A 15,830-nucleotide genomic window follows, 5' to 3' on the forward strand; every position below is an offset into this window, starting at 1 on the left:
AAGTTTAAATTGAAAAAGTCAAGTATCATGGTTCAATTGTGCTTTAAAGCAAACATTCATTTTGAACATGCTCCTGCCATATCAAAGAACATACTGTTGATTTTATATGTTGGGCCTTTCAGCTTGTGTAGTAATAAACCTTCCCAATACACTGTGTAAGGTGTTTACTTTGGTCAAAATCGCCTGTTCCTTCTTTCATCAGATTATTTCACTTATCAATATTTATCGAAGACATTCTGATACAAAACCTATCTAAGAACACTGCCAGGCACATAAAGTACCTTTGTGTGAAATTTCATAAAAATCAACCCTATGGACTTGTTTTTAAGTCCATAGGGAACGAACTTACAGACAGACAAACAAAGTTCCTTTTATATAATAGTAGAGATATATATTTGAGCGAGAGAAAGAGAGATTTGTTAGGATTCCAACTATGCTTCTAGAGATGTATCTCGATAATGATTGGTAGTGTTTGAAGCATAAAACCATGTTATTGCTTCAGTAGTTTGTCTATTTTATTCACTATTTCAAACACCTTGTGTTTTTCTTCAAGAATAATCATAGAAGAAAAAAGAAAGGACTTGAAATGAGATCACCTCCCAATGCAGGGTATATGTGTGTTAGAAATTGGACAGTCAAATGTTTTTTTTTTTTTTTGGTGGGGGTAGGACAAACATACGGATGAAAAATTGGCTACGTGTTGTTTAGATGCTGTCATTATTATTATTTCTTTCTTTTTAAATTTATTTTTATCAAAAAAAAAAAAAAAAAAAGGTGGAAGCTCTTCTGAATTAGCTCAAACATGGGTCTGCCAGGATGCCAAGGTTCTTTTGCAATGAAAAGAATTTCAAACAGGTAGACCAGGTAGATCTGCAAAAACATTTACGAAGTTCCTATCATACAAAGTTTCCCTCCTTCTTCATCATGATCGTTGGCATCATCTCCAGCAAGATGGATGTCATGCCACTGTTCTTCTTTCAAAAGGGCTTGAGAGTTACTGCTGTGAGCTACTAAGTGGGAATGAGAGGTGTGGTAAAGCCATAAATGGACGAGATTGCCACCGAATGCTATCTTTCAGCCTCTGCCAACAAAGTCAACGCAAGCCAGATGCGGCTACTCAACAACGTTCCTAAACATTGGATAGTAAACTTGTAACACACCTCCTCACCAGAACGCAATCCCTTTGACTATTTCTTCTGGGGCATAATGAAGATCAAAAGTAACAAACACGTCTACAACTCTTGTTAATTCTCTAAAGGCCACTATCGTGGACCTGCTCACTTCCATTGGCAAAGACATAGTCTCCAAAGTATCTTACTCATTTTGTGCTCGCCTTAAAATAGTCGTCTCCACTGGCGACAGTTACATACATTATCTTTCAATATAACTGTTGTTAATTGTTGGGTTTCTGCATATACAACTTTTGTTTTTATTGCTTATTCTGCTGCAGTATCCTGTATACGTAAGAAAACAACTTGCTAACCCAGAGTTTTATTTCTAAAAATTGCAAGCAAATGACACACGAGCCAAATGGATGCAAGATAGCCAACATCAGCTGAATAGTTCTCCATGTCTTCACCAAATTATGTCGAGTGGATAACTCTAGTTACTTTTGCCTTTGAAATCTATCTTTCAAATAATTTGAAATCTATCTTTCAAATAATTTCCTAGTTTACTAGCATAAATGTTGGATTTGTCATCAATGTTCAGCAAAAGATAAATATATTTTTGAAAGTTCTCTCTAATTCTCTCTCCTCTGATCTTGAGCGTGTGGTACAATAGGGGAAGAGGTGGCTGGTCACTTTTAATGCATCTAAAACCAAGCCTTTATCTTTACATCATCAACGCTCTGATCCCCATCTGGCATCAATTGAAATGGATGGCTCTCGTCTTGGGGAGGCTCCATGTTTTGACAAGCTTCTGGGTTTGACCTTTACTCCTGATCTGAAATGGAACACATACATCCAATCTGTTGCCAGGGACGCTGGGAAAATGGTGGGATCCTTCTACCGCTCCAGAAGATATCACACTACTAATGCAATTCTCTATCTGTATAAAAGCCAAGTACGTCCAAGGATAGAGTACTGCTGTCACATCTGGGCAGGAGCTGCTAAAAACAGCCTATCCTGCCTTGACAGAGTACAAAATAGACTTTGTGGTTTAGTGGGGGATGCCCTTTTCTCTTCTCTGAAACCTCTCTCCCACAGAAGAGACGTTGCAAGCCTGTCTTTATTTTATCGTTATTTCCATGGCAATTCCAATCCCTCGTCCCCCCTCGCCAATCTTTCACGAGAAACACCTGTCTGGCTGAAACTACTGTCAATAATTTTCCCCACTCTTTATCTGTGCCTAAATCCAAAGCTCCTTTTTTAGAACTGCACGCCAGTGGAACTCTGCCGCTTGCCTGTTTCCCACCTGACTACAACTTGGATATCTTCAAGTCCAACATAAACAAACTCCTGACAAACCGCCCCCTTAAGTAAGACACTATCAAAACCCCCAATACTAATGATTACTACAATACTATCTCATTGATTACTGTACACGCAATAACCCTTATCTCTGAGTGGCCTTCAGGCCTTGATAAGTGGTGACCCCGCCCATGTAAAAAAATAAAAAATAAAATAAATAAATAAAAAATAGTAACCGGAGTTATCTGCCCCTTTGTAATTTTGGTTAAGAAGACTGGCTGCCATGTTTAATTTCAATGTTATTATTAGGGCTAGGACAACAGCATATTCTTTTTATTGTTTTGACTCTCGAGTGTGTATCGGTTGATATCTTATATGCTTTTATATAGAGTAATGTGGTTCTCGGTTGATTGATTGTGTCTGTGTCAGATATATACTTGAGAATCAAAACAATGAAAAGAATATTCTGTTGTCACAGCTCTAGTTATTATTAACTAGCCTCGACATGTTTATTCCCACTTACTTCCCTCACCACAACAGCAAAGTTAGATGCAAGATTGGTATTTATTATTTATATATTTTATTTATTTTATTTGGAATTTGAGGAAAATTCAGCTCCCCAAAAAAATTAAAAAAGAAAGAGGCAACTTGGATTAAATTGCCTTAATCTAGAAGGACCTCTCCTTCACTAACTAACAAAAAAGATAATTTGATTCCAGCCTGAAGGGTGAAACTTGTCTTTACTCATGAAAATGACAGAAATCTTGATTTTATAATAAACTTAGTTGCTTGAGAGTAAAATTCAAACTCATTTCATTGTAAATAATTAAACAATTATAAACTAGTAAATTATAGACACTGATGGATGCAGAAGCTTATGTGGTTCCTGTTCAGAATTTTCTCATATTAAGAAAAATCAAAATTAAAAAAAAATCTGTACTTTACATACTAATGATAAAACGAAAATATACTCAAAAGATCACATAGAAAAAAATCATTTTTAAGTGATTAATGGAAATTCATAAATCTCACAAGCTTTGAATTACTGTTGACTTATTTCCATTGTTTTTTTTTTGTTTTTAGATTTTTTTCAAAATGGCGGAGGAGACAAACTTCTGCAATACTCATAAAATTTAATTTTTATGTTTAAAAATAAAACCACTTGATCAATTTAAATGATTTTTTGGAATATATTTTCATTTTGTCATGGGTATATACATCATATGAATTTTTCTCTTTTGTTTTTTAATATAAGGGGATGTGGGGAATTCTGGACAAGAAGCGCTTATGTCTTGAATGGAATATCTTTTCTCTTCAATTTCAAATTCGGTTTCATATGTTGATGCTAAATTTGTTTTCAATTACCATTTGAAGGTATATGGAACAATGGGAACACAAGGGAGATAATAAAGTACTTCAAATGATGACTTTTAACATCAGTAAAATATAAAGCTAAACAAAATTATGATTCACCAAATAAAAGAACAAAAAAACAAAATTAAACAATGTAGAATGGAACTCCAGTAAGAGACAAAAAAATTTCTAACAGAAATTCTACAATCAACTAATATTCCTTCAATCTTATTTTTATCCACCTAAAATGATGCAAAGCAAGATTTTAGTAGAAAATAAGTTATTTGTGAATAATACCAAAACATCTTATCTATATAAATAAAACAGATGTATGCATGTCTGTCCGTTTGTAAATATTTAACCAATAAACTCTTAGACGACTGTTCACATAACACTGAAATTAACAGGACATAGTAAAACCAAGGATGGTTTTTAATGAATAAAATCTTTGGATGGATGAATAACACATACAGAAGTCGGCAAATTGAAATGCAAAAATGTTCATTTTAATTTGCCGATATTTCTATTAGTTTGCGCAAGTGTAAACTAATCATAGCTAAAAGTGGTTTCATTTTATGACTTTCTTATCTATTTTTTTGGGTTAGCTCAAACAGTAGCAAATGTGGCTGGAGTATTAAATGTTTTGGTTTTGATGGCAATAAGGTCATTTTTTTTTTTAAGCTTTTGAAATCATACTATATATAAATCTAAGGTACAAATGGTTATATGTCTGTCTGTCGGTTTCCATGTTTAAAACTATCTCCTCCTAAACTAACAGTCGCAGAGCAACGCTAGGAGCCTCAAATGATTGGATTTTCTATGGGCCGCTTTTTTTATGGGTCTTTAGCTGGTTCAAATAGTTTTTAAGGGGTCAAAATTGAAAAAAAAAAAAATCGTTAAACATTTTGTATATTGATCTTAGTTTATTTTTAATCACTTTATATGCATGTCATGTTAATACAGTGGTGATGTCACCAGCTTTGAATGCTACAGTTTCAGTTTCAATTCTAGCTGATGGCACCTAAATACTTTTTTTTTTTACTTTTTGAAATCACAACTCTATAATAATATATATGGACAAATTAAAATATCATATTTAAGCATATTTTACTAGTTATCCGCTATGCCACGGATCCTTGTGAAATTCCGTGCAGATTCCCAAGTTTGACAAGGTACATCTGAAAAAGGTCGGAGAGGTTACATTGGCTGGAATGTTATGCGAATAACGTTCAAGATGAGACAGTCTAAATATTTTTTTTATAGTCTAACTAAAAATCTATTCTCCATATTAGTATAATTGGTGCTTCTACACTATTGGGACGAGATTTTGTAGTCGATAAATGGAGTTTTCAAAAAAAAAAAAAAAAAAAAAAAATGGTTTCAACTGAATTTTTTTTGTCAATTCTAAAAAAATTACAATGGTAGCTTCCAAATTATGAAGTCTGAATTACCTGAATATTACTGAATCATTAAAAAAAAAAACACGCAACAACTTTAATCATGGTAGCAGGTGAAAAATTGATGCCATCTTGTTTAAATCAAAATGGAAAATTATCTCCCTTTTGAACTCTCCTGAGTCTTACGAACATTTGCATCAAATTCTATTTTTTATTTTCCTTAATAAATAATTTTTTACCTTATTAATTTTTGTAATTTTTGGATATAATCGTCTCAAAATATATAAGGAATATGTAGATACCATTGTTCTCATATGAAATTCAGCATTATGATTTCTGAAATCTCGTCCCAATAGTGTAGAAGCGCTAATACTTGTACAGTTTAATCAAGACATTAAAAAAATGAAAATAGAGAAAAAAGTTTAAATTGTACGTATCCATTATTGAAAGAGGTTCTAATAAAAAAAAAAAAAAAAAATTACTGAATTTCATCAAGTAATTTTTTTTACAGCGAAAAAACAATTTGTTATGATACCGAGCAAAAGGTTCGATTTTTAGGAAGAAAACGAGTATTAAAGATGGGGAGGGAGTGTCAGCACTTTAAATTGGGTTTTTTCTCGGTGGCGTGTTCAAAAAATTCCAAGATGTCTACCTTCAACGCACTGTCATAAAAACGTGCTTTTCCGCTGTAAAAAAAAAAATAAAAATAAAAATAAATAAATAAATACTCGATCAAACTAAGTGAAATTTTTTCTTTGAGATCTTCAGTCCAAGACAAATACATACAATATAGGCTTTTTTTTTTTTTCGTAATTTTCATTTTTTAATGTCTTGATTAAACTGTACAAGTGCCGAAGCGCCATATAATTTGTGCAATGAGACTTTTAGGAGAAGTGGTATGAACCCACAACTTTCCCTTCCCACGATGGGTAAAATAGTAATTAATCATGTATAATGAATTCTTTACAATATTTAATGTGTTTGGTATTAAAAAGGATTGATACGATGTGAAAAAGGCAAAGTCATATATTTTTGTTTTGTCCTGGATACGTAAATCATACAAATTTTTCTTTGTATTTTTTAATATAAGAAAATTCTAGACAAAAACCAAAATATTTTATTTTCAATTGATATTTCAGTAGTTTTGTTTACTTTTGTTCTACTGCTCTCGACTATTTCACGAACTATCTTTAGAAAAAAAAAACAAACCTTAACATCAATTATGAAATATTTGGTAACTATTTTCACAAAAACATTCCAATGACTAATAATGTGGTTACTATTATTATTGTTTGATATTGATAATCATTATTAACATTTAATTTAAAAAATTTTCCTGGTTCTTGTTAAGAATTTCCCTATATTAAAAAAAAAAAAAAAAAAAAAAAAAAAAATCTGTCTGATTTACATACCCAAGACAAAAAAACAAAAATATCATATTTCAAAAAGCGTGTAACTTGATCAAGGTTTTATTTTTAGATAAAAAAATCAAATTTTATGAGTAATCGAAGAACGGTTGTCTTGTCTGCCATTTTGTAAAAAATCTAAAAAGAAACAGCGAAAAGAAACAAAATAAAGGGAGATAATTCAGTAAAATTCAAACTTGTGAAATTTATGATGTAATGTCTACAAGTTCCTGTTAATCACTTAAAAATTACTTTATGAAAATAAAACTATTTGATCAATTTACATGATTTTTGGAATATGATATTTTCGTTTTGTCATGGATATGTAAGTCATACAGATTTTTTATTTTTGACTAGTGGGGGTACCTGGCGTTGCCTGGGTGGGTGTGTGTAGGTGGTGTAGTAAGCTGCATAAAAAGAAAAAAAAAAAAAAAGGTATGCAAAACATGGAAATAAAATCTTACTTCTGGATGAAAACCAGCAAACAGACGATGGCTTATCGATGAGGCAAGACATGGCTGATATCCAGCGCCATGTCAATTTTTCAGAATCACCAGAGAAAATGTCTTGTTCCTCATCTCTTCTTCGGTACGGAATGATGGCGGATACGGGGACCTGCCCCGTTTCCTGATGCTGCTCTTTTTGTTTTGATTGTTCTTGTTGCTGTAACTCTTCTGACTGCCCCTGCTTCTGCTGGGGTAGCTCGACTTTTTTCTGGATCTCTTGCTGTTTTCCACGTGCTAGCCTCATAAACAATGGCAACTCTTCGATAACGATTGGATCCATGGAGTTACAGGTAACATAGTCAACGGGCGGTAATGAGATATTACTAGAGACAGAAGATGCAAGAACATCTGAACAGCTCTCGCTGATCTCTTCGTCAAGACCCTCCTCGATACCGTCTTCTTTGTCTATTAGATCAGTGACAAAGTCCAAGACAACATCTGGTTCGTCACCTTCAAGCGATTTTTTAGAAAATTCACCTGCGGGCTTGATTAGGTCCGACTGAAAGAATCTTTTATAAACCACTTTATGGCATGCAGGACAAATTTTAAGCGTGACATCAAAGTCCTCATTGGATTGAAAACTAGAGCTATTGTTGCCGTCTTGAGCAGCACTCTTACAAATACATATCTCTTTCTCTTTAGTCCGTTCAACATCAATTTCTTTTTGTAAAAGTTTTTTACTTGGTGATGTAAGGTGGTTTGAGGCAGCCTGCGGACTGCCAACATGTACAATATCGATGTCTCCAGGGTTATAAATACTAGTTTTACAACTGTTACCCTCATACCAGATACTGCCTTCGCTGCGCGACATCAAAGCTTCACTAGCGTTAGGTTCTTCATCTGGAAATCGGCCCGGCAAGGATCCACCAATCATTGGTTGGTAACCCTCCATACTATAATCAACCTCTTTCCCAAATAACTGTTCCCGGATCATCTGGTGGGAATAAAATGTTGCACATTCAGCGGAATTTTCGTCCAGATTAACGCACGGCGTTGAACCTGTGATATCAAAACTGTTATCCGCCGAAGAGCTGTGACCAAGAAAAGCGGCACTGATGCTATCAGTGTCCGACATTGATTGACGCTCTGGAGGCATATTTATCTGTAATGGTTGCCAGGTCTTGCCACTGAGTTCATCTGGTTTGATGCCAAAACGGTAGTAGACAGCTTCACTGTTTAAACCAATTCCAAAGACCTGAAAAAATAAACAAAAAAAAACTTATTTTTAAGATGGAAGAAAGTTGTTGCCATTTCTCATATTTTTTTTTTAAAATTATTATTTAAATAGTTAAATTTAAAAATGTAGCAACCATTTTAACAAGAACACAAAAAAAACATATTTAAAAAAAAATACGAATTGAGTTATAAATACACAAAAAAAATACATAAAATAGAATGATATTGAATATTAACACAGGCCCCACATTAAGTTTTACGAATCATAATAGATTTTAAAACAAAATAAAATTAATTTCAGGTCAGATTTAACTTCTGTGAAACTACTCGTGTTTATTATAGCTCCCATATACAGGTTTGACCTAAAGTAAAAAAAAAGGGAAACTTTCCCGAAAAATTATAAAATACAACTTCCATCTTATCATACTGACACAAGAAAACAATGAAATGTTAAATGTATATAAAAAATAAATACACATATATATTGTATTAATAAATAGTAGATTTGCATGGTACAGAGTGGAACGATAAATTTGCCGCCAATGACATGATTCCATTTCCATTTCTTGAAAACCAGTTTTCTTTTTTTGTTGTTGCAGACTATCTACTAGTTGATTAGTTGTGTACAAATCCCAAGAATGATAGGAGCCTTCTAACATGTCTGAAAGTGAATGTTCAACAAGTGAGATCAGATATGCGCCACTGTACAACTCTTGCTCTCTACTGATTCAAGTTATGACAACAGGACCATTGCCAGCACCCTCAAAATGCATCACTGGATTGCCATGAATATCAGGGACGTGCCCAGGGTGATGAAAACAAAGTTTCCGGCCACAGTTATGGTCTTTGGTGCTGTTTCAAGTGAGGGCCACATCATGCCACTTCACATCTTTGAAGTCGGCTTCAAAGTCAATACCAAAATGTCCCTAGATGTGCTGAAGAGTGTGGTAATCGCTGGTGCAATCAGGTGGCCACTGGCAGGCCCTGGCTGTGGCAATAGGATTCTTCACCAGATCACAAGTCCAAAGAGACCCAGGCTTGGCTTCAGAAGGAGTGCTACGACTTTGTACCCTTTTCTCACTGGCCCCCTTCCTCCCTCGACCTGAACATGCTGGACTACTTCATTTGGTCATACGTTGAGAACATCACCAACATGACCTCCAAAACACCAAAGCCAGCCTGATCACTGCCATCTGCCGAGTATTCACTGAGCTGTGGAAAAGGCGTGCTTCCAGTTCTGGACCCGTATCGAAGCGCTGATTGAGGGTGAAGGCAGATACATTGAATAGCTGTCAGCTCTACTACATAATCAAGTTACTTAAAATTTAGTAAAAAGAAAGAAAAAAGAAATTTAGTGAATCAACATCTGACATCACTTACCTGGTCATTTGGACCGATAGATATCACAGACATCAAACCAACCATTTCAACCCATACTGATCCGGTCAAAGCAGTCAGATCATTTTCTAAATCATTTTCCTGGATTCCTTTTCGAAACCATACCTACCAAAACGAGACAGACATAAAATTCATTATCTATATATCTATAAAAGTGGGAAAGGGGATGTGAGGACAACGCTCAACCTATATACTAGACAAATTTTTGATCTACAGGCTTGACATTTGGTAGATAGGGTATTTAGACATGTGGAAATCTTTTTAAATCAATTTTCATCCGAAGAAAAGGGCTGCTAAGGGGTAAAAATTGAAAAATTGGTACTTGAGGGGCGGGGGTCATTGGATTTTTATCTGTTTGTCAACTGTTTAACCATTGTGCATACGCGAATCATTTATATGACAGCTTCCTTATGTTAAGAATAAGTAGGTTTGAAAACACTTTTTAAAGATTGTGACAAGCTAGCCTAATGGTTATCATACTTGACTCACTGTTTTTAGGTTTTGATCTCAGCTAGAGTATTTTTTTTTTTTTTCACTTATAAATAAACTTATCAGAAAAAAAAAAAACCCCGTAATCGTATACACATGCCTCAGTTTCTTTCTGCTTGTTGTTTTTACTTTTTTTTTTTAAGGAATGTTTTTACTTTTTTTTTTTTTTTTTTTTTAAAGGAATGTAATGTTTAATACCAGGCAACGCCAAGTACATCTGCTAGTAAACTATAAAATAGAAATAAATAAAGAATATTGTTTTTGGTTCTCAGTATCATTATGGACCTTTATGGATCATGGGGTGATCGTAAACTAATGATTTAAATGGAAGATTTTGAAATATGAATAAAATTTAACTCTTCAAATTTATGTAAACAGCTCAACTCATCAAATATGAATCAAATTTAACTCTTTAACTGGTGTGGGGGGGGGGGAAGATGCTTCAAGCAACTTTTTCTTACTTTGACAAAGTACAAAACTGGCTTTGAAATCTAGTGACTGATGTCCTTTTCTCCTCCCTACTACATCTTTTTCACAGAAGAGACATTGCAAATTTTTCCCTGCTCTGTTCATTTTCATCGCAGGTGTCGAACAGCTTAATCCGTAAAACATTTGCAACAAACACTCGTTCATCTACAACCAGTGTCAATTTCTCTTATTCTCTATCTGTGCCTAAAATAATGAGCAAAGTTTCTTGTTTAGAATTGCTTGTCTTTGGCTGACTATAACATGGTCGTTTTTTAGTCCAATGTAAACAAATTCTTGTTGAGCCATTCTTTTAAAATTTACCCAATTTCCAACCATTAACAATCAAGGCGTTTCATAGACCACCTACTACTAATGAACCCTTATCCTTGAGTAGCCTTTGGGCCTTGATAAACAATCACAACATGAATATGAATTGTAATATAATTACAAAAAGCATGTGGATATGAAAATATTGGGTGCACGTGAGAGAAAAAGGGTGGAATGAAAAATATCAAGTTCCTAGAATGTTGGAGCTGAATTTGAAAGGAAATGAAAGTAACATATATATCTATTATATATATAAAAGTGAACGTGTCTGTGTACATTTTCCGATGTAATAACTGTCAATTTTCAGTCTACAGACTCGAAATTTGATATACAGGGTACTGAGATTTGGGAAAATCTTTGTAATCCATTTTCGGCCAGAAATTTGGCTGTTAAGAGGTCAAAGTTCAACGATTTGCCCTTTAAGAACTCTACCAAACTCCTGACAATTTTGGGTCTAAACACTTGAAATTTTAGATATAGGTTCCTTGGACATGGATCTAACTTAATTACTTGATTAGAGTTCAACACACTAAATGTTAAGGGGTCAAAGTTAAAAAAATTGACCGCTTTTTTTTTTTTTTGCTTAACATACACCTCCATGCTAATATATATACATATATATATATTAGCATTTCAGTCTGGCGTTGCCCGGGTGTTTGGATGTGTATGTTGAACAAAAAAAAAAAAAAAAAGCGGTCAATTTTTTTAAACTTTGACCCCTATTATGACCCCTTAGCATTTATTGTTTTGGGCTCAAATCAAGTTATTAAGTTAGATCCATGTCCAAATCTAAGTACCCTGTATATCAAATTTCGAGTCTGTAAACTGAAAATTGACAGAGTTATTATTTTTTTTTTTTTTACACAGTGATCACCACTTATCAAGGCCCGGAAGCCACTCAGGGATAAGGGTTATTGCAAGTACATTACGTTAGTTTGGAGATTTGATGAAGTGTTTACTTAAGGGGGCGGTTCATTAGGAATTTGTTAACATTGGACTTGAAGACATCCAAGTTGTAGTCCGGTGGGAAGCAGGCAGACGGAACAGAGTTCAACAGGCGTGCATTTCTAAGAAAGAAGCTTTGTTCATGGAATCCACGTTTTGATTTAGGCACAGATAAAGAGTGGGGGAAATTTTTCACAGTGGATTCGGCTAGATGGGTGTTTTTCGTGAAAGATTGGCGAGGGGGGACCAGAGATTGGGAGTTAAGACGAGCACCTGCCATGGAAATAACGATAAAACAAGGATAGGCTCACAATGTCTCTTCTGTGGGAGAGAGGTGGCAGGGTAGAGAAAAGGGCATCCCCCACTAAGCCACGAAGTCTATTTTGTACTCTGTCAAGGCAAGATAGGCTGTTTTTTGCAGCTCCTGCCCAGATATGGCAACAGTATTCCATCCTTGGACATACTTGGCTTTTATATAGATAGAGAATTGCATCAGTACTGAGATATCTTCTGGAGCGGTAGAAGGATCCCACCATCTTTCCAGCGACCTTGGCAACAGACTTGATGTACGTGTTCCATTTCAGATCAGGAGTAAAGGTCAAACCCAGAAGCTTGTCAAAACACGGGGCCTCACCCAGACGAGAGCCATCCATCACAATTGATGCCAGATGGGGATCAGAGCGTTGATGATGTCAGGATAGGAGTTTGGTTTTGGATGCATTAAAGGTAACCAGCCACATCTTCCCCCACTGAACCACGCGCTCGAGATCAGAGGAGAGAGAATCAGAGAGAACTTTGTCATTTACAGCCTTTGATGTGTTGCCGTAGATGGTCGTGTCATCAGCATAGATGTCAACGAATGATTAAAGTATGTGTTTAGGGAGGTCATTCATGTAGATCAGGAAGAGAGTTGGGCCGAGGATTGACCCCTGAGGGACTCCAGCATTTATATTGCAGGGCTCCGATTTTTGTCCATCTACCACTACTCTTATGAGCCTATCTGAGAGAAATGATTTAATGATTGAGAAAACATTTCCAGTTATACCGTAGCTGGAAATCTTGTGAAGTAGACCCTTATGCCATACCTTGTCGAAGGCCTTTGATATGTCAAGAGCAATTGCCCTAGAAAGGAAGCCTTTGTCAAGAGATTCACTAATCCTGTGGGATATAACCGTCAGCATATCTGCGGTAGATCTTGCAGAGCGGAAACCATATCGTGTGTCACTAAGAAGGTTATTTCTGCTGAAGTGGTTGACTATTTCTCTAATATGGATTCCAGCAACTTACTCATAACACACAGGAGACTTATTGGTCTGTACTGAGAGGGAGATGACTTATTACCTGAATTCTTAAATACAGGGCAAACTGATGAGGTCTTCCAGGGAGTCGGAAAGCACTTCTCCTTAAGGCAGCGCTTAAACAGTTTCGTAAGTATGGGAGCAAGTTCTGGTTGAAGCTTTTTTAACACTATAATTGGGATGCCATCAGGGCCAGTTGCTTTACTGGAATCTAGGTTCTTGATTAGCTTGGCGACCTCATGCATGGATATTTGTATGTTACCTAGCTTGTTCTGTGTTATAGGAGGAAATATAGGGAGTTGATGGCCTTCGTCGCATAGGGTAGAATTAGCTGCAAAGTTCTTTGCAAATAGTTTGGCCTTGTCTGATGCTGACAAGATGACCTCTGGTCCATTGATAATGGTTGGGATAGAACGCACACTTCTGTTCAGGATCCTATTTGTTATTTGCCAAAACTGGTGGGAACCAAGCCGCTGATCAGCTACCTTGAATTTAACAGACTGGGCATATAGCTCTCTTGCATTTTTTATTACTCTTTTACAGTGGTTGCTGGCAGTCCTGAAAGCAGCTTTAGTCTCAGTGCATCTATTATGTTGGTAGCTATGGAAAAAGTGATTTCTGTGCGCGATAGCAGCAGCACATTCTGGTGAGAACCATGGTTGGCTGTTAGGTTTTTGTTGGAATTTTTTAGATGGTATGAATTGGTCTGTGCCTACAATTAACTATTCGGTCAGATCTGATACTATAGAGGACACTTCCTTTTTAAACATGGAGTGCAGAGGTAAATCAGATATGAATGTACGGAAGCTATCCCAGTCAGCCATAGAGTATCGGTATACAGTACGATGGAGGGGTACGTCTGGGGGCTTCTTACATTTCGTTTTTATCTTAACTGATATGATGGAGTGGTCGGAGTATCCTAGAGAAGAATGAACGGAACATGAACATAGCTCAGGGGAAGTTGAGAGAAAAAGGTCTAGGAGGCTTGCATATTGACCGGGTGTATCGGGCACACGGGTGGGTTCACGAACAATCTGAGTGAGGTCATAAGCAATGGCAAAATCATGACAAAACCTCCCCTCATCATCTGTCTTATTTGAATGGGTCAGCCATTCCACGTTATGGACGTTGAAGTCACCACAGATGTGGATGTTAGCCGAGGGATGTGAAGACAATATGTGGTCTATTTTCTCAGATATGCTCTTAAAGATAGTAACTCCGCTGTTGTGGGGCCTATAGAGGGCAAATATAAATGCAGTGGTGTTAGCAAGTGCAACCCTGAAGCACAATAGGGTAAATTAGGATCTTCTCTAGAGATATCCCTGCCACACGGGAAGCCATCCTTAATGTAGGCACATATTCCATGGCCATGGCGATCTTGGGTGTCAGATTTAGCTGTTAAATTAGAGTATCTGTTAATTATGAACTCATCTAGGGAAGTTGTCGGCCCTATTCCAGTTTCACTTAGAAATAATATGTCCGGTTTCGTCTCCTGTAATTGGGTTTCAACCTCTGGAAGGTTGGAACGTAGACCCCTGATGTTGGAGAAGGAGACCTGGTAGTAGGGGTCTACATTGGAAGATGGGGTTCTAGGTGTAATCGAGTTTTTATTCTGGAGATATTTCATGTTGAGGTTTTGGGATTTGTGGAATAGGTCGGCATACTTGGTTAGAGCAGTACAGAGAGGGAAAGTAAGAGAGAAAAAGACAGGAAAAATTTTTTTTTGTAGCACACGAAAAGGTAAAACCGTAACAATTACCCACTAGTATGGCATCGAGAAGCCCCACCAGCGACTACTGCACGGTCCAGATCCACTCACCAAATGGCAATACAGCAGTCCCAGTACTTTGCGCCTGCTGATAGGACAGCCTCCTTAGTGGTTAATCCAAGGTTCGGGTCCCTGACTATCAGGCGGATAACGTCAGCCCAGACAAAACGTTTACCTCCAGCACCCTTACTAGTGACATGGCCACAAGGACAGACAGAGACAGAAAAATTTCCGACATCTCAGACTATATATTGCGTAGGAAAATATACACAGACACACAGACGTTCACTTTTATATATATAATAGATATATATATATATAGTAGCGTCCAAAACTAAAGGACAACATTTTTAAATCTAATATTTGTTAGAAATAACAACTGTGAAAGCTGAAATTTTGACAACTGGTAGTCATTACCATCCATAATAACATACTAAAATTTGAATCATTTGCAAAGGATAGAAAAAGAATCATAATTATTTATTTATTTTCAAAATAGGAACGTCCAAAAGTAAGGGACAAAATTGAGAAAAACAATGTAAACAGTATGCTGTATAAAAATTTTTGGATTTCTTCTAAAGAATAAGTCTTGCTTAGTCATTTGTAAACGTTGCATCAGCTGGCACCATGGCAAAACGCCAAAAACTTGATTCCTCTGCGGGACAAGCTATTGTGAAGCTACACAAGGAAAAGCACACCATTAGAGAGATTTCAGAGAAAGTGAAACATTCCAAGAGTGTTGTAGGCAGGGTTGTTAAATCCTACAATGATACTGGCAAAATAGTTAGTGGTGGTTGGTTGTTTTTTGTCTTAATGTTGAACTCTGAATCAAATATATATACAGTGATGATCATATTTATTGGCACGGTAAAATAAAAGTTAAATTTT

General features: G+C 36.0%; 1 protein-coding gene across 1 annotated transcript in view; it reads right to left on the minus strand.

The window, feature by feature from the left end:
- The window catches only part of LOC145285884 (tectonin beta-propeller repeat-containing protein 1-like), a 179,256-nt gene that overhangs the window by 60,349 nt on the left and 103,077 nt on the right, over window positions 1-15,830 (minus strand). Inside the window, exons 8-9 of the mRNA XM_080134345.1 lie at window positions 9,630-9,752; window positions 7,032-8,268 (exon numbers count right to left, since the gene is read on the minus strand). Coding sequence (XP_079990471.1) covers window positions 7,032-8,268; window positions 9,630-9,752 — 1,360 coding nt within the window. The remainder of the gene's footprint in view (window positions 1-7,031; window positions 8,269-9,629; window positions 9,753-15,830) is intronic.

The sequence above is a fragment of the Euprymna scolopes genome, chromosome 10, assembly GCF_053919585.1.
Source record: "Euprymna scolopes isolate OS-2025 chromosome 10, ASM5391958v1, whole genome shotgun sequence".
Lineage (NCBI taxonomy): Eukaryota > Metazoa > Mollusca > Cephalopoda > Sepiida > Sepiolidae > Euprymna > Euprymna scolopes.